The sequence below is a fragment of the Pseudonaja textilis genome, chromosome 3 (assembly GCF_049901715.1).
Source record: "Pseudonaja textilis isolate UNSWEBS1 chromosome 3, rPseTex1.2, whole genome shotgun sequence".
NCBI lineage: Eukaryota > Metazoa > Chordata > Lepidosauria > Squamata > Elapidae > Pseudonaja > Pseudonaja textilis.
Genome location: NC_141992.1, coordinates 130,409,974 through 130,430,027, shown reverse-complemented (window position 1 = coordinate 130,430,027; position 20,054 = coordinate 130,409,974). Strand labels below are relative to the sequence as shown.

Here is a 20,054-nt window from a genome sequence, read left to right as displayed (position 1 = left end):
ATGCTAAATATTGCCCCCCTGGTGCTCTTGACTGTTGTTTTGGAAATGAGTACCTGCCGCTGATAGAACAGGATACACAGCAATGCAGGTCTAGAGTGCAGTGCTTAACACCCTTAATTTAGCACATGGCAGCCCTCGATTCAATTTGCCTCTATTTTACAGAATGGCTTTTCCAGCTGGTTGCCCGGGAATGTTGGCAATGAAACTGTGAAATGAATGCAGCGCTCCTCTGCAGATCGTTCAGCGCCACCTTCTTCAAAACTGGCAGCAAACCTATGTAATAAATGCAGTTCCCTGGTCCCTGTCCCCCCTCTCCCTGAATCTCTGCCTCTCCAAGAGAACTAAAAGCAGGAAGCAGCTGTTGGCCACCCAGGATTGCTGCAATTAACCAATGATTACTCAAAGTTAGTAAAGCCCAGAGGAAAAAAATGGATTCTAAATGAGCTTTAAGCAGTAAGGTATTCCACAAAATGGAAGCCACAAAGTATTTGCAGGTGGTTAAAGGGGGTGAACATTTAGATGATCATGGTTTGCTTTCTGAGCCCATTGCCAGCAGCAACAGTTGAGGTCTAAATGGCGTGCAAATTATAGTAAGAGAAATAGATGTTGTTGGCTCCAGGATTATGGATGTAGAAAGACCACATCTGGAATGTATCACAGTGGAGAAAGCTGGTCTTGGGCTCGGTGCAAGAGTACCCTTTTATTAGATTTAATTAGCACTGAGTATCATGTTAGAGCAAAGACTTGATTCCTGCTCTGTGACTTCCAGTGAACATTTGAATTTTTAATAATGTACCAAGGGATATGATAGGGCCTATTACTTTTTAAAATATTTTCAAAGTAATCAAATACATCGGTATTATGGTTTAGCTGGGAGGCTGGGAATCAAAGTGTTACTTCGTTAGATAAATACTTGTACATATGACACAATTCCCTAAGTATGATTATAAAAAACTAAATCTGCAAATACTTTTCCTTGCACGTGAAAATTTTATCATGGTGGAATTGAGAATGCTAGCTGTTACACAATACTGTAACTGCTCCTCTCTACTTAAAAATCTCTCTGCTTACAATCTATTTATGAGTCTTTAAAAAACCACTCTCTTTTTTAAAATCAGGTCTTACACCTGTTACTTTAATTAATTAAGACTGTAGTAATATACACAGATTCCTGAGAATAAGCCCTTTAGTAAGATGTACTGTACATATAAGCTCCTGTGCACTAGGATTGGCTTATGTTTTACAACAGGGGTATAAATTTACCCAACTTTGGTTGTGGAAACATTATTTACCATACAGAATTGTATGGTACCTGGACAGAAACAGTTGGGTATGTGCTTATTTGAACCAAAAAAACCTTATTTTGTCCCTTAGGATACAAAATGTATTTTAGTCCTAAGGGGAAAAAATATAGTAGTAGATTGTATTGTCTTTCCCTTTCCCTTTTGATCCCTTGAAATGATTCTAGATTATTTTGTGGTCTAATTATAAAACACTGCTGAAGAACAAAAGGGAATTGTAGAAGAGTGGTCTTTGTAAAACGGGATTCACCATATTTCCTTAAGCCACAATGAGGTTTGGTTTGGCTTGGTGTATTCTGGGTGCCTAATTGTATTGGTGTGTAAAACCATAGTTTATATTGTAGGTTAATAGTTATGTAACTTCAGAACATAGTGGTTTATTTAGCATGTTATGATTAAGTAAACCATAATTCAGCTTGTTATGGGAGCCCAGCCTAAAATTCTTTCTCAAGTAAGTTTATTCTGGCTACTTTAATATTTGGTTATGTTCAGAATAAATCCATGCCTGAACAATACAGAGATTTATCTTCTGAAGTAATCTTGATCCTTGGCCAATTTTTATGGGCCTGTCTGATACCACCAGCCAGCACCAACTGTTGAATATCTTTTCCCTTCATGCTTTGGACCAAGGGTCTTCAAACTTGGCAGGTTTAAGACTGGTGGTCTTTAACACCCAGAATTCCTGAGTTAACATGGAGGAGGAATTCTGGGAGTTGAAGTCCACAAAAGTCTTAAAGCTGTCAAGTTTGAAGAGCCCTGTTCTGAGCCAATGCATCTTCCCAGTTCTTTTTTAGGAGTAATAGGATGCTTACTGGTATTCTAAATACAATTATGTTCAGAAAGGAAGCCCTTTTCTGATTTGAAAAGCCTGTCCATCCATATGTTTGAACTAACACTACATATAACATTCGGGTTACCTATAAAGCCCTACATACAGGACCATGCTATTTGCAAGACAATTGGTCTCCCATTATTTCTACTTGGCTTACAAAGTCTAGCACGGTTCTGGTCTGTTTTATGAAACAATGTTATCTTATTGGACTCTGGAGTCTTTGGCTATGCCTATTTCAGCCCAAGATTGGAATGGCAGTGACCTGTCAGCATTCCACAAGATATCGTAGATCTGTCTATTCCCCCAGGCATTTGGGCTAGGAACAAGCTCTGTTGGTGATTTGACTTTTTGTTTGGGGGATTACAGATAATCTTTGATTTATGACCACAGTTAAGCTCAAAATTTCCGTTGCTAAGCAAGGTTCAGTGAGTTGTCCCCATTTTATTATCTTTTTTTGCCACAGTTGTTAAGTGAATCGTTGCAGCTAAGTGAATCATATGGCCGTTAAGTGAATCTGGCTTCCCCTTATCCTTTTTGCTTGTCAGAAGAAGGCTGGAAAGGTTATAAATGATGATCACATGATGCTGGGACAGTGTGCAACTGTTATATGTACATGCCAGTTTCCAAGCCCCTGAATTTTGATCAACATGACCATGGGGATGTTGCAACGGTCATAAATGTGAAAAACAGTCAAAAGTTGTAACTGAATATTACACCTTCTTCAGTGCCATTGTTACTGTGAATGGTCACTAAACGAATAGTTGTAAACTGAGGACTGCCTCTGTTGATTTAACTGGGGTGTCATGGAGTTATATTGTTATGACGGATTTAATCTTTGTGGTGCAGCTCAAAGTGTGCTGCTGTGTCTCTATAAATCAGTTCAATAAATAAACACATCATATTTTCTGTTTCATATTTAGGACTCAGCATCCCTGAAACCAATGAAGCATCAAAAAGTAAAATAGGTTTTGATTTCATCAATACTGAACAAAATACTAATATAAAAGTCACATTGGACTAGGTTTTATCTGGAAACCCATAGCTGCAAATGTCCCTTCTGTTTATTGTCAGAAAGAAAAAAAATTCTTTCTAACAATAAACAGAATGACTACCCCATTCTCCCTGGAGGTTCCTTCCAGAGCTCAAAACAGCTGGAACTTCCTTGCCTTTCACCCAAACAGGATTCAATTTGGAGGAAAATTAAACTAATGCAAGTGGACTAAGCAATCTGGATTTATTTTAAATCGCATGCGCAGATGCACACATATACATATGTACACTGGCTAAATTGGCATCAAACCAGTCTTGTTTAATCTTAGCTTATAGAAAAACCACAATTATGGCTACATTTGCTATTTTATTTAACTCCCAATTTGGTTACAGTATGGTGAGTGCAGCTCTAGATTGGGTTCACACAACATGCAATCATTTATTTTAATCATGGTTCAAAGCATTAACTAAGATTTGTAAATAGTAATGGTTTTCTGGGTTTAAATATAATTTGTCTAAGGACGCAAGGACCCATTCTGACATAACTTTTTATTTGGTGACGTACTGAAACAATTCTGATTTATTTACTATAATTTAATGTCCTTGAAAATGGCAAAATTTGTGATATTGTCTATAAAACTTATCCTGCTTTGATTATCTTGATGATATAATTAAAAAATACGATTTGTATTTTATTTGAAACAAGCTATTCACTTACTTTATAATCTGCAGAATTCTGATCAGGGACTAATAAAGAACTACATTACATTTATACAACACACCAACCCAAAGCCAAACAAATTAAATTATGGTTTAATGTAATGTCTGAATCCATTGGGCTTGGAACCAAGAGTTTGATGTGCCTACTAATGATAGAACAAACAAAGCTGCGGCAAAGCTAGGTTATTTAGCTTAATAAGGTTGGAGATGTTGCAAAATGTATTTCAGCATCTCTGAGGAAAACCGTGTCAAGGAAGGCTCGATTATGTCAATTGTTAGCAGCTCTAGAAGGGAATCTGGAGCTGCCAGGAATTGACTAGCTCTTTTCCCAAGCAAAGAATATGCAGTATTGCCAAGTGATGGTTGACCCTCCTGGAAATCTTTTTGCTTGTTACTTCGCTATGTCAACTAAAAAGATACTCCTTTGGTCTTTTTAGCTGCCAGAAAAAGGGAGTAGGGGAAAACAAGGCATTCCTTAAATGCCTAGATAATCAGCCCGGTAGTCCAAAGTTGTTAGAACATAAGAAGGTTATTGGAGAGCATGATGGATGACTCTTGGAGATGGATGTGTACCATTGGAAATGTCACATCCAGGGGGTAAGGGGAAGACCAAGGTCAAGGGGGAAATGTATGATGTAATTTAGTATCAGCTGCATCTAGCTCATGCCAACATGGCCGCTCCTAATAAATCAATTTACTTTTCTCTGAGATGTGGCTAGAGACTTTTGATTTGAATGAGGGTTGATTTGTTGGAGCCCAGACACACTACTTGTCCTCCTCTGCCATTTCCCTCTGTGTCACTGCATCAAAGGAAAATCAGGCTCTGCCTAGATTTTCTGAGCAGGGAGCAGGAAGAATTTGAAAATATCCTCTCACATAGATAGAAGGGTAAAATAAGCAAAATAGGGCGAAAACAAGGAGGAGGATACCTAGTATGAAGTTCTGAACCCAGAGAGTATCTGCAGGGATGGCTAAATGTCGGGGGGAGGGCTGGCCGCTCTTTTCAGTGCTCCATTTGTGGACAATCTTTAAGCTTTTCTTTTCCCTCTTGCTTCTGGGAATGCTTTCTTCTCTAAGGATCCTTGCAATCCATTGCCCAGTGGAAATTCTAAAACTCCAAAGTAAATCCCAACATTTACAGCCACATCCGGAAAACACCTGTGCCTGAAACCTTGGAGCTGTTCTAAGGCAGCACAACTAATATAGGGCTAAGTGAAGTGTACAGTTGCTTCCCAAATTCCACCCCCATTTCATCTCTTATTTCCTAAGCAGTGTTCTCCTCCTCCTCCTGTCATTGTTTTATTTTTACTTTTGCCTTACAAGAGTAAGAGAACCAATCCAGTATGCTATTGTTACTTTTGGGGGATTTTTTTTTTTTTTTGCAGGATGACTTGAGTAGATATTATTGAATGGAGCAGCCATGGCTTCCCTTAAGGAAAAAAAAACTCCCATCAGAGTCCCACGATTGGAAAATGTTAGGATGCATTCCATTTTTCAACTTTTTGAGTGTTAGTTTTGCTTCTGGCAGGTGATAAGAAAAAAGGGTGGAGCTGAGAAAGAAAGACTATTATATTCCTGCTTTGACATTTTGTCTTTGCCATAAACTAGAGATAGTATTCAGCAGGTTCTGACCAGTTCTGGAGAAGCGGTAGCGGAAATTTTGAATAGCTCAGAGAACCGGCAAATACCACCTCTGACTGGAGATTTTATAGTATCCTCCCCTGCCATGCCCACCAAGCCACGCCCACAGAACCGGTAGTAAAAAAAATTGAATCCCATCACTGCCATAAACCCATTGTAAATATATAGGCAAATATATAGGCCATGCTCTCTGAGCTTGGTTGTCTTCTTGAGATGTTTCACTACTCATAGTTTACCATTCATCAGTGCAGTACAGATGTTGTTATCTAGTTTTGGTAATGAAACTTCTGCAAGAAAACAACCAAGCTCTGAGAGTACCAAGGGCTCCTCATTTCAACTCTGAGCTACAAATATTCTCCTTGTATTATTTCATCCTCCATTCAAACATCTGCAAAACATTAAAATATTTGCAGATTGATGGTGTTTACAAGTCTTTACTTCTGTATTCACTTACATGCAATATAGACATGTTACTTATTGTTTTGTGAAATCCATGGTTTTCTCTCTCAGAGAATGAGGTTACATCAAGAAAAAAAGTTTAAGGGTTTTTGTCAAATGCGACCAACAGTTTAGTTCTAGTAAAATTTGTAACTGACATTAACAAACTAATGAAAAGGTGTGTGTTTTGGCAAGCATTTTTATTCTTTATACTGTATTTTTACTACATGCAGGCAGTCTTAGGGTTACAATAGCCACTGAGACTGGGTTGTCATCGCCAAGCAATTCAGTCATAAAAAGTGTGAAGGCAATTCGGGCAGTCTTGGTTGCCATCATTAAGTGTGAATCGCGTGGGCCATTAAGCAAAGACCTTATGTGACTGCGATTTCCAGCTTCCTGCTGGCTTCCCCATTGACTACGGAAATTCAGCACGGAACATTGGAAACTCTGATCGTGTGACCCTGGGGATGCTGTGTTGAGCAGAACTCAGAGGCCAAGTTTTAAGTCCTCCTTGTTGCACATCATTGCAACGTTAAACGGTCACTGAAGAAGCACCTGTAATGTGTTATTAACAGTGGCTAGGATTGTATTTGCTAAAAACTGGAAGAGTGAGAAAATTCCATCAGAGGAGGAAATTATCAAGAAAATATTGGATTGTGCTGAAATGAGTAAATTGACATTTGAAATTAGAGAACAAGAAGATAAACAATTTTATGAAGTTTGGGATCTTTTTTATCAATGGTTAGATAATAAAACATAATAATAGAATACTTAGATTTAGAATATAATTTTTTTTTAATATTTTTATAAAACTTTATTAAGATAGATTTGGTATGATCTTACGATTCGTTGCAAAATAAATTAAGTAAATTATAGTTATCTCGTTAAAGTATGAATTAATAAAATTATAGTTAAATGATTTCTCAGTAATGATACTAGGTTATAAAATTGTTGATTGATAATATGAGTTATTATGTAATATAACTATATTAGCATTTAGGAAATGGATGCACACAAAAAAAGTGGTAAACCAACTGATACGCTGTTTGTAAATTTATGAAGAAGGATGATGTTTTTATGTTTTATGTTTTATGTTGTTTTGTGTGTTGTTAAAATAAAAAACTTTTTTAAAAAAGGAGCACCTATAATGTGTTAAGGGTTGTACTGGCTAATACTTTGAAAATTATTACCCACTTTAGAAATCCAACAGTTTTGCAGATGTGGGTAACTAGTCCACAAGATTAGCACTACATAGTCTTTGTGTCTGAATGTGCAGATTGCAAAACTATTCAGTAACTGGCAGGCCTTATAGCTGTGGGTCAGAAAGGGCTACTGAAACACGGACAGGTAAAAGACCCAGAAGTAAATCACTGTTGTAAGCTATGGTGTCCTGTCAAGAGGGCAAATCAAAGAGGATACCATAACTCCCCCTTTAATAAGTTTTAAAAAAATACCTGCAGTGAATAAATTAGATGTATTGTGTTTCTTATTGATGTCTGAAAGAAATAGCTAAAAGCAACCCATCCCTTTTTCAGATTAACATATTCAGTGAGAACCTGCTGCCAAGAACCCTACTGAGTATGTCCAAGGGCTAAAATAGCTCTTGGATCCCAGCCAGGGGGTAGGAGATCTATTTTCCTCCCCACTCAACCTCCTGTCTGGATGATCATTCTTTTTTCAGCTTTAAATAGTTTAGATTTTCCATTTAAGTAACCCCCTTTCCATTGGAAGGGAATGAATGTGTGTGTGTTTGTGTGTGTGTTTGCTATGTTTTTATCCCAATATTTCCTTCACGTCCATATGTTTTCACACAGGTTATTTTCTGTTTTCAGAACAAAATGAGGATGCTTGCCTTTTTTCTTCTTCTTCGTTTCAGACGAGCTTGGCACATATCATAGCCAGCAGCAGTAAGAAGAACGGAACACGGTTTGTGACACTGGACCAGTGATGTCCGAGATGTAATTTCCCAAGCCCAAAATGAAAAGAGACTCTGCAAGAGGAAGACTATCCTATTTATAGATGAGATACACCGTTTCAATAAGTCCCAACAGGTATTCATTTTTCTATATGCAGTCGGAATACTAGGATATTGCAGTGAAGTCCTTAAGGGAATGTGCTTGAGCAATGGTTACACTCTGAATGATTGTGATACACCTTTCCTCTGGAAATCTGTTTAGAGAATTATCCAGTTTTTCTATATTTGCCTTCTGAAGCAGAACAAGATGTGAGAGAGTGCCTGGCCCAAGGTCACTTAGTAAGCAGAGCTTTGTGCCAAGGTCTCCCCAGTTCAAGTCTCTACACTTGATCTGTTATATCATGCTGGCATAGTGCATGGTTACATGTATTTTGTCTCGACTTTAGAAACCCATTTTAATTGCCATTAAAAATCAATGCTGATACTTGATTACCACATTGATGCCGATTGCCGTATTAAGATTTAATATTGCAATCTATTTAAAAAGCAAGTTTGGGATTGAGAATTTGGCAACCGCTTTCATTTTTAATATATCTTCCTACCCCACTAGCAAGAAGCAGAAACTTTTTATCTAGCCAAGCAAGGTTATAAAGAGACAGTCAGAGCATTAAAGCTATCTTTACTTTGTTTGTTCATGAGTAAAAAAAAAATGTTTTTTGGCTTGTAATGTAATTTTTTACAGTATTATAGTTTCACAACTAAATTAGAATGCTAGAATGTTTTGGAGATGAATTGGTTGATTATTATTATCAAATGGCCACATAGGGAGATTTGGAGACTGGAGATAAACACAAAGAATTTATATTAAAGAGTCATATTAAGTAATTATATTCTATTAAAATAATTACATTAAATAGGGAGTGGGTTGCAGTGAAACTAGGCTATGGTAACATTTCCAAACATTCACTGTATTATATATAATATCCAAATGTACCTGGTGTCTTTGAATTATCCTTTTGGAAATCAGGACTGACTGAGATTTACCATCACACCCTTAGTTTTGCCAAAACAATGAAACTTATGTTACAAAAACATACAGTCTTCAGCATCCTGCATGATTATCAAGGTTCTTGTGGCGTTGTAGAAATGAACCCAGTTACAATGAATGAACCACTTTATTAGATGTCTCGGCACCAAAGCTAAAGTTCTAAAACTCCAGATGCTTTCCACACAAAGTTTTAATGTTTAGCTTGGTGTGGTAATGAGGGCAGAGGTTATTGTCTGCAACACAAACTATTAACAAAGCGGTTAACCTTTCTAAGCAGATGAGCTATTAATATACTCACATGGGATGTCTGCAATTGTTATTGACTGCAACCAATTGTTTGTTTTCCTCCCATGTTCAGGACACTTTTCTTCCTCACGTTGAGTGTGGAACCATAACCCTGATTGGGGCAACAACAGAAAATCCTTCCTTCCAGGTCAATTCAGCGCTGCTGAGTCGGTGCCGCGTTATTGTTCTTGAGAAACTCTCCGTTGAAGCAGTGGAAGCTCTTCTGATGCGAGCTATCAAGTCCTTAGGGATCCAGGTTCTGAGCCAAGATGAGGAACTCACCAGCTCTATGAATGCCAACAACAGCAAGGACTCCGAGTGAGTATGCTTTGTAGGCTGCAACGTGCAACGTGTTAACATGCACCGTCCAAGGGAATCCAGTGACAGATTGCCAAAGCAGAAGGCAGGAAGAGCTTATGGAGCGGGGAGGAGAGGAACTCTTTTAATAGCAAAGGAAAGGGGTTGTGTTGAACATGAGTGGTAGAAAACAGCAATGTGAAGCCAAAGTATTTTTTTAAAAAAATATTTGAGCCTCTGCTTTGGCCACTGGTCATTTTACATTTGATAGCAGCTATGTATAGTCTTTAGGTTTCTAATCTAATTTCTGTGCAGCAGTTTTTGCACATTGCAGGTTTATTACAACATCCCAAAATGCTGGCCAGTTCAGCCCTCTCTGACTTGTTTTGATCCTATTGATCAGAACTGCCTTTATATCTTGGGTATTTTATTAAAAGCAAACAGTGAAAGAAAAATGATTCTCTCCCATAGGGACACGTTGCTGATCCTTAAATGCCATCAAAAAATTCAAGTAAATATTTAAAATCAATTCAAAGTTGTTTTCAGGTAAAATTAGGAAGCCTACCTCATGTGAAATTTTTGCTTGTTATTTCAGAAGTTCAGGTAAGTGCTACATCAGATTGGAAACATAGACTTAGAAAACAGCTACATTTAATAAATTATATACTACAACTTCCTTTTCCAGTGTAAAAGCATATTTATTTTGCCTAGTGAAGCCTGATTAGGAGTATAAAGAACTGCCCAGGGTCTCAAATATCTATTCCCAACTTTAAATGTGAATTTCAGTTCATAGAGCATATTTATGTTTAAGTCTCACTGTTTCAGCTAATTCTGCTTTAGCTAATTATTTTACTTGTTTTATAACTTGCAAGCCATCCAGAGTCAGTCAACTTGTAGGAGTGATGGGTAGCATAAACATTTAACAAATAAAATAAATGCCTGTTCATTTTTTGGAGCTTAAACACTAAGTAATTTTCTCTTGGTGAGTACTATTGTCAATTAAAGACAAAAACACACCATTTTGTTTCTGCTTGGAAACCACTTCTGGACTTTGTGCTTGAGGTGGAAAAAATGAAACTTTGATTTTAGGTTTTGCTGATTAGATAGGTTTTCTGTTATAGAAATGGCTATTATATAGGATTATATAAAACAAAAAAGTTGAGGTTTTATGTTGCTACCTTATTCTACTGCATCAAAAGGATTCAGAAGTTAATGTTCTTTTTTTGTCTGTATATTTATTTCTCTTCCCCTTTTCCTCCCCTATTTTCCCCTAATTTTAATTTTTCTTTGTACTTCTGTATTTTATATTTTGAGAAACTAGTAAATATTTTAAAATTGCTATTGTCTTCACAGTAGTCAATATGTTAGTTAATGCTAATATTGTCTTAATTAAGTAATATAATGAAGACTTTTGAGAAAAAAAACTATTACCTTTTTGTTCAGTTTTCTCTACTAAGAAAACCGATACGCTTCTAACTAGACTGCATGATTTAGGGGAACAGAGGCAACTTGGCTCTTTATTTAGGATATTGCACTTGTAACATTTTCACGTTGCAGCAGGATATAAACAGTGGGTTATGGAGTGGAGAAGAATTAACATAATGTCACAGCTGTGATTACAGTGGCTCTTTGGCTGAGGTTGGAGTCTTTTGTTTCTGAAAGGAATGTAGACAGTAGAAACTATTTTTTTCCTCCTCCTGTTCAGGGTTTTGTGTTTCACTATCCATTTTGTGCATGTGTGTATTCCTGGGCATATTCTAAATAAATATAATTTAAGTTGGTTGTGCCAAGGCTTCAAGCTTTTGGATTGGAGACTCCATTTTACTAGATTACAGCGGTCTCCCAATTAGAGCTCAGTGTAGAACAGTGGTTCCCAAAGTGGGCAGTACCGGCCCCTGGGGGGCGGTGCAATGCCTGAGGGGGGCGCTAAGAGGCAAGGAGGGCGGCAGGGGGGTGCTAAGAGGTGGCAGGGGGGCGTTTGAGGTGCCGGCCCCGCAGGCTTACTGACTGCCAGCCACGCAGCCCATTGAGTGTTTCATCACTCGGTAGCCAGCGCCTCGAATCCGAACCCGCGTGTGGCGAGCCCTGCCAAGCCTGGGGGAGGTAGGTGGGAGATGGTGGAAAGGGGGCACCTTAGCTTGCAGGCTGCCCTCTCCAGTGGAAGCAGCGGAGGTGTACCAGAAGGCCCGAATGCAAAACCCTCCCAAGGCGCACAGTGGAAGGGGTGGGTGGTCCAGCGTTAGGGTCCCCTTCCCCAGAGGAGAACAAGGGAGCACGCAGTGCCCGTCCGACCTCTGCCTCTCCAGCCAGCCGGGCTTGCGTGCAGGATGCAGGTGTGTGCAGCTACAGCTCTCCAAGGCACATGGCTCAGTTCGGCTCTACGTGGTCGGCCCGGACCTAGAACCTAGCCTACAACCTTGCTTGCTTGCTTGCTTACTTACTTTCCAAGTGGTCGTTCCCTCCGCCTCCACCAATCTGGGCTTCCTCCTCCCAAGCGGAGCATTGTAAAATGGGATGCCAAAGAAAGAACTGGGGCAGGGGATTGGAGAAGGGGCAGAGGGACAGCTGCATTAAGGAGCAGGAAGATATTAACCATGGTTTATTGGCTAAGCTGGAATCAAACAGCATGCTAAACTCTAACCAGAATGGCTGGGTTGATATATTCAGCCCGTGTTTCTCCACCTTGGCAACTTGTGTGGACTTCAGTTTCCACTCTGGCTTTGCTCTACTTTCCCAAAGTGCTGCTGCTGTCTCATTCTGTCTGTCTGTCTGTCTGTCTGTCTATCCATCCATCCATCCAAAAGGTCTGTCTGCCTGCCTTCCTGCCTACCTACCTACCTGCCTGCTTGCCTGTCTACCTACCTATCTACCAATATAGATCTACTTACCTACCTACCTACCTACCTACCTACCTACTTATCTACCCAATCTATCTACCTACCTATCCATCCATTCATCCAGAAAGTCTGCCTGCCTGCCTACCTACCTACCTACCTCTCTCCATCCATACATCCATCCATCCATCCATACATACATCCATGTTCGAAGCGCCAGCCCCGCAGGCACATCGGGAAAGTAGAGCAAAGCCAGTCTGGGAGGGAGGGAGGGGGAGAGAGAGAGAGAGAGAAACCTGATGCATCTGATTGAAATGAGGCCTAGTTTAGACTGAGGCCCTTTTCCACATTGAAAAATCTTTGCCAGCACATTGAGACATCTTTGGCTTCAATTAAAGATTTTGTGGACGAAAGATGGTCAAGACTATCAGGAAGCTCTCACATTTTGTCGAGGCTTTAAACAGGATCCATTGGACCAGATCTCCACCCTAAAAATTACTTTTCCCCAATGTATTACTGTGCCAATTCTGAAGAAGGCAAAACCAAAATGTACTGGTAAATTACAAGGAGAACACACACATGCACACACACTCCCTTCTAACCCTGTTGGAGCAGGTGATTGGACTAGAATAGATATCTCATTATCTTTCTCCTCCCTCCTTTATTTCTTTTTCTTTCTGTCTCTTCCTTCTACCACCACGCTCTTTCTTTGTTCCTTTTTCTTTCTTTCCCATTTCTCTTTCTTTTCTTTCTTCTCTCTTTTCTCTCTCTCTCTCTCTTTCCCTCTCTCAGGCTCACCCCATTGACTTGACTTGCTTGGGCAGGTTCCTCCAGTGCAGTGGGCTCAACGGGGTGGGCCTGCAGGGCCGGCACCTAGAACGCGGCAATGGCAGCATGCTTGAAAAGTAGAGCAAACCTAGAGGTCGGTAATTTTAGCTGCAAAGAATCACAAAAGCTTCAGTGCAATTCAGCAACATAAAATAGATACAAATAAAGCAAATCAACAAGATTCGGCAAAGCATCTCTGATTAGATTTTATTCACTACTAGAATCTAATCAGAGATGCTTTGCCGATTCTAGTCCAATGACCTGCTCCAGCAGGGTTAGAAGGGAGTGTGTGTGTATGTGTGTGCATGGCTGTTAAAACTCCAAAAACAGGTCAAGTATCTCTGGGGAGGCCAGTCATAAATTAGAACATTTGCTAAACCACCGGCCATTAAGTGAGGACCACTTGTTTGCCAGTCACCTGACCATGCCCACCCAGTCACATGACCACCAAACCACACCTACCCAGCCATGTATCCAGCAAGCCATGCCCAGTCAGCAAGCCACGCCAGCCAGTCACGTGACCAGCAAGCCACACCCTCAAATTAGGCCATGCCACAGAAATTTAAATCCCACCCCTGGGTGGGGGGCACCAAGGATGAGTTTGTAGCACCAAGGGGGCGGTGGACTGAAAAAGTTTGGGAACCACTGGTGTAGAAGATACACATTTTCCACATCTCAATTCTCAAAAGAAAGATTTTTAGTGAGCATATTGCTGCCCTGTGATACTTCAAGCTGATGAAACCAGCATTCTTTATGTCCCATGTGGTGGCACAGTGGTTAGAATGCAGTATTGTAGGCTAACTCTGCCAACTGCCAGCAATTTAATCCTGACTGGCTTAAGGTTAACTCAGCCTTCCATCCTTCCGAGGTCGGTAAAATGAGGATCCAGGTTGTTGGGGGCAATAGGCTAACATTGTAAATCGCTTAGAGAGGGCTGTAAAACACTATGGAGCTATATATAAGTCTAAGTGCTACTGCTATTGTTATGTATATTTATACCATCCCAGCTCCACCAGTTGGGTAAACATGAATAAACTGAAGCATGGAAAGGTTAAGAATCTTACCTAGGTTGTATAATCAGTAAAAGAAAGGGGAGAAAGCAAAAGCCTTGAAAAGTACTGTCTCTATCATGAGTTGGCTTGCCTTTTGGGCCACAGTGTTAAAAACCTCCAAGGTCTCTTCTAACTCTGTTATTCTGCACTGAGTGAAGAAGAATTGTCTTGGACCGCATATAAAATATACAGCATAATTTTATAATATTAAATCACATAATGTTAAAAGTTTACGATCTTGTAGGGCCACATTACTAGCTGTCCAGGGCCACACATGGTCCACAGACTGTTGGTTGGACACCCAGGTCTGTATGATAAAGCAGTTGTATCGTATGACTTCATTATGCAATTCTGTGGTATTTAAATGTCTAAAGGAGAATATCCTATTAGATAATGCGTTTAGCTGACAAGGGTTACATTGAAGGGCTTTTTGAACTAATACTTAGCCTTCAAGCATCACAGCAGTACGTTGGAATGAAGTTATGGAAAGTTGGTGGCTGTACCGTTGCTATTATATCCAAAGAAGTCCTCATTTGTAGTCACGGTACGTTACTGTAAGGTACATGATGTTGGCTGCATGTAATTCCAAATCATTTTTTGCAAGTTTCACAGTGTATTCTCTTGGCTCTTGTAAATACATGAAATGGTCTTCCGGGAGTTTTCATCTTTTTCTAAATATTAATTTTATTGTGATTTAAACTTCGTTAGTGATGCATTGGGATCTGACAAGCTTCCACTCTCTTAGCCTTCCAGAAGACCTTAAAAAGCTGGCTCTTCTATCAGGGATCATTATAAAGTACGATGGGATCCCAGCAATTACAATTGTGGTTCAGTTGGGGATTGTTGTTTGGGGCATTGGCTTCCGTATTTTGGTTTTCTTGTACGTTAAGGTTAGCGTTAGGGTTTTGTATATTAGTAATAGTTTTACCATTCAGATGGGTTTATTATGATTTTGTTAGCCAACGGAGTTCTGGTTTCAAGGTTCCAGGTAATAATGTCCAAGGCATCAATTTTTCTTCAAAGTCTATTTTGTAGAAACATATCAAATTGGCAAGGTCTTGGTGTAATTCCGACTCTGGCCAGACTCCAGAATCACATCCAGTAAAAACCAAAGGTTTGAAATTTCTCCGCATAGTCACAATCTCCAATCAGTTCTCAGTCCATTGGTCTGATGACTCCAAAGTCCACCTTCCTGCCGCTGCAGGCACCTTCTCAAAATTCCCATGGGAAGGAACGCCAACTAGACCTAACATTCCCCCTTATCTCTACCCCCCCACCTTTCTACAGCTAGAATGTGGCCTGAAATACCGTTAAATTCCTTTGCAGAAAACCTAAAGAAAACTAAGAAAAGAATAGACAAAGGCTAGAATAAAATATGGCTACACATATGTCATCTTCATAGTCGACATCTGGTGCATAAGATAGGCAGGTCGTAAGACAGAGAGACTGCATTTAATAGCAACCAAAATAGCTCAGGAGTATTCATTGTCTTTTTGTGTAAGGATTTGAGCATAAAACTCTGTGGTTGACTTTGTGCAATAATTGTTTCGTAGAACCAAGCTACACCTGTCTATGGGTAGGCATCTGTTTTCAGCACTGGTTTCTTCTAGATCAGGAGTATCAAACTGGATTTCTTTGAGGGCTGGATCAGCATTTTAGTTCTCCTCTGGAGGCGGCAGTGGGGTGGGACGGATGCCTCCTGCAGCACCCTACTGGCCAAAACGAGCTATGGGGGCTCCACTTGTGGGCCCCCTGAACCTCATTTTCACCCCCATGGCCTCCTGCAGCAATTGCCGACCAAAAACAGACCATGTGGCCCATTTTCAGGCCATTTTTGGGATGTTTTCAGGCTGTTTTGGGGGACATTTTGGGCCCTGTTTTCACTCGGTTTTGGCCCAGTTTTCAGCCCATTTGGGCCCTTTTTGGCCCGTTTCTTGGGTCTGGTTTTGTGCCTGGTTTCAGCCAGCAGAGTCCTGTAGGAGGCCATGGAAGGTGAAAATGAGGCACCCCCCCTCCCCCGCAGGCAGTCTGTTTTAGCAGCCAGAGGCACCATGGGCCACTCGTTTGATAGTTCCAGGCCAGATTTAAGGGCCTTGAATTTGACACCCCTGCTCTAGACAATCAGAAATACGTCATGATTTGCCCCCTGTAGCTCCTTCCTCCTAACTATGGTAATTTCTGAATTCAAATTGGAAAAATTATGTTAACAAGAACATTGTAACAGTAGTAGGCACAGAAAAATCATGGTGTTCATCTCTTTTGCAGTAAAAATAATCACTCTCCTGTTTGCTTTCAAAATAATGTGAAAACCCTGGGCCAATCATTCTCTGACATAGTTATATCTTTGGGCTAACTTTCCTGATAGAATTGTTGTGAAGTGAAAGTGAATAGAATCCCTTCTAATTTTTTCTGACGGTCCTGATTTTATCTGAAATACCTGATTAGGAATAACAATGTGGTTTTGTCCCCATGTTTTATTCTGAATGTTATTGTGGCTACATACAAGTAGTCTTTGACTTACAACCACAATTGAGCCCAAAATGCATGTTGCTAAGTGAGAAATTTATTCAGTGAGTCTTGCCCCGTTTTACAGCCTTTCTTGCTACATTTGTTAAGTAAATCACTGCAGCAGTTAAATTAGTCACCACGGTTGTTAAGTGAATTTGGCTTCCCCCATTGAACTTTGCTTGTTAGGAAGTTGTAAAAGGAGATCATATGACCCCGGGACACTGCAACTGTCATAAATGTGAGTTAGTGGTCAAGCATCTGAATGTAAATCACACGACCATGGGGATGGTGCCATAGTCATAAGTATGAAAAATGGTCATAAGTCACTTTTTTCACTGCCCTTGTAGCTTTGAACAGTCACTAAGTGAACTGTTGTAAGTTGAGGACTACCTGTACTAGCATAAAATGGTACTACACACTAAAAGTAAGCACAACAGACTGTAGATAATTATTTATATTGCTCAGCAGTATGTGAAGATGGTTATAAACACTCTGTGATGACCCAGATTCTATCAGAAATATAACAAAGTCCAAAACGTAACTAAAAGTCCTTTAATGCCTTCAACTTGGCTTCACTGTTTAATTGTTCACAGTGGAGGAGTAAACTATTTTCAAAATAACATTTCAAAGGCAAGAAACACAGTTCACATTCAAAGAGCCGATAATGAAGCAAAAACCAAAAACAAACTGCATTGAATAAAGTTCCTCGATAGACCAGGATAGATAATTGCCAGCTTCAGGAAGATATCCAGGGACAGTCCGTTGGAAGAACACCAACCAAGATAAACCTTCTTTAGAAATAAAACACTAATTTGTCTCCAGCATCTGTTAGCACGTAGATCCAACCTTTTATGCAAATCTCACACCTGCAACCCATGAAGAGAATCATGGCCCTCTCCTCCCGAGTAGACCACATTTTACCCTGATCCTCTCCTCCCTGCGTGCCCTAGGATGGATAGGGGATGGGCCTGGGTCCTCCTCTGTGCTCAGCTGGCCTCTGCCCTTCCCCAGCCTCCTCCAACACCTCTGGAGCCACACTTCCACTCCCTGTTGGCTGTTCCTCCTCTTCCTCAGAGTCAGTCTCCATCAGGGGCATGACACACTCATTACTTCTATTGCAATCATTGATATAGTCTTTATTCGTTGAAAGTTGTTACTTTCAATGAATAAGGACTTATTCATTCATTTAACAACTCTGTTGTTACATCCTCTAACCCCCACTCCTTTAACCTTAAGCTATTGACCTCACCCCATTCCTAAGTCTGTAAGGGGCGTGCATAAGTGCACCATTGTGCCTCCCGTCCCTGTCCTATTGTCCCCTTTTATTCGTACCTATTTCCTGTATTCTTACTCATGTTTATACTTACAGCAATAGCTTAGACTTTTATACCACTTTATAGTGCTTTACAGCCCACTCGAAGCGGTTTACAGAGTCATCATATTGCCCCCAACAATTTGGGTCCTCATTTTACCCACCTCGGAAGGATGGAAGGCTGAGTCAACCTTGAGCCTGGTGGGATTCGATCTGCCAAATTGTAGTAGGAGTAGCTTGCAGTACTGCACTCTAACCACTGCGCCACCAAGGCTTTTTTTATATTTATATATATTTATATATTTTTTTATATTATCTTGTAAGCAATTGACAAATCCAATAAATAAATAAAGTTTTATTTCTTTTGGTGAATAGTGATGCATTAGCTGTGTTTTTCCTATCCTTTTAGTTGACATTCCACTCAGAGGTCAGCCAGTGATAAGCCCTAGGGTGCCCTCTCTGTTTCTGTGTATATTTTTGTCTCTAGGTATCACAGGTTACAGGGTATAAACATCGAGACTTGGTGTTCAAGACGTCCTGTGTTTAAATTTGGAAGCTGGCAAAAATACAGCACGCAATTGTGCAAGTGAAAGCCGAGTGTGGGGAAAATCTCTATGGAAATTGGGCACTAGATTAGATGAATACCTTGGAATTTTTATTTGCATAGGTAGAAAGAGCTGAAGTAGAGTTTGAAATGATAAAAGATAATAAAGCTTCATATTTATGTTAGGTTGTTGAGATAGTCCTGTGAGTTTTAAAACTTCCAGAATGTTGTGTCCCACAGGATTACAATATATCTTTATTTATTTTTAATACACTGTAAAATGGTATGCACAATTTCTAGATTGAGATCAACAAATTAATTTCTTTAGGTTACTAAGGAAGCAATTAGAATGTTTCTTTAGATTGTTTTGCTTCTACACCTGTAGTAAAGATGTATTTGCATGTGCCTTGGTTTTTATGATGTATGTTGCTATTTTTTCATATTTTCCTACAGAACATAAACTAGATAAGAAAATACAACTAAGATGAGCTAAATCTAATTTATTGTAAGGTACATTAACAGAATCTTGCAAATCTGGGAGTACAAAACTCGCCCCTACCTCTTTTAACTGCTTGATTCATTAGGGTGAACCTTCCTAAGTTTCTTTCTCTGGCCATTAAGCCACTGGGGGCTTCTGCATCAAAAGAGAAGCATCAAAATTCAGAGGCTAAGCTTTTTCGTTTCTGTGAATAAGTTATCAGGTGTATTCCTTAATATCTCTGGTTTAAAAGTATCTCCATTAGTGAGTTCCAAGAGATGTTGATATTGCCTTCTACAGTTGCCCTAAATTCTTAATCCTCCAAGCTCTCCCAGTAATCTATCTTCTTCCTGATTTACTGAAGTTGTAGCCACTAATGTTCCTGTAAGGGTCAAAAACCACAAAATCATCATTCCAGATCCATAGAAGGCAACTCAGTGCAAAATCCGGAACATCAGTACAAAAGCTTGAAAAATGATTTTGCCAATGGGTGTAGTTGTTACTGTTTTACAGTTGCATATGCATTTTGAGTTCAGATGAAAGAGATGACGATCTGTTTTTGTTTTATTTGTTTATTATTTTGCAAGAACGTTTAAGTTCAACCTTTTAACTGACTCATTTCTGTTTTTAACTTTTTAAAAATTTAGCTTTAATTTCAGACGAGCACTGTGACCTGATCTGTACTTGCTTTGCTCACTTTGCCTTTAAAAATAACCTTTTAGTCAGCTTCAGCACATTTACAAACATCTATGAGATAGCAAATAGACTGCAGCATAATAATCTGCAGAAGTGATATGAAGCAAGCAGGAAAATTCAGTCCAGTAAAGTGCTTTCGTGTTTTAATACCATGGGAGTTGCTATATTTTTTTCCTAAATCACATGGGAAGATGTATAAGGGAGCTGTTTCACTAAGCTTGATCGTCAGTGAAGACCATAAACATATCTAAATTGAAAGTAAAATAAGAAGCAGCTATTATATAATATTCCCATGATTTAAGGTGGTTTTGTATATTGTCAGGGATCGGAAAAGT

General features: G+C 39.6%; 2 protein-coding genes across 2 annotated transcripts in view; one reads left to right on the top strand and one right to left on the bottom strand.

Moving 5' to 3' along the window:
• MYLK4 (myosin light chain kinase family member 4) overlaps nt 1–9,321 on the bottom strand; it is a 91,768-nt gene extending 82,447 nt beyond the window's left edge. The window contains exon 1 of the mRNA XM_087930769.1: nt 9,184–9,321. The gene's annotated coding sequence lies outside the window, so the exon portion shown is untranslated. The remainder of the gene's footprint in view (nt 1–9,183) is intronic.
• The window catches only part of WRNIP1 (WRN helicase interacting protein 1), a 36,098-nt gene that overhangs the window by 7,393 nt on the left and 8,651 nt on the right, over nt 1–20,054 (top strand). Inside the window, 3 exon segments of the mRNA XM_026714996.2 lie at nt 7,799–7,860; nt 7,862–7,973; nt 9,244–9,488. Coding sequence (XP_026570781.2) covers nt 7,799–7,860; nt 7,862–7,973; nt 9,244–9,488 — 419 coding nt within the window.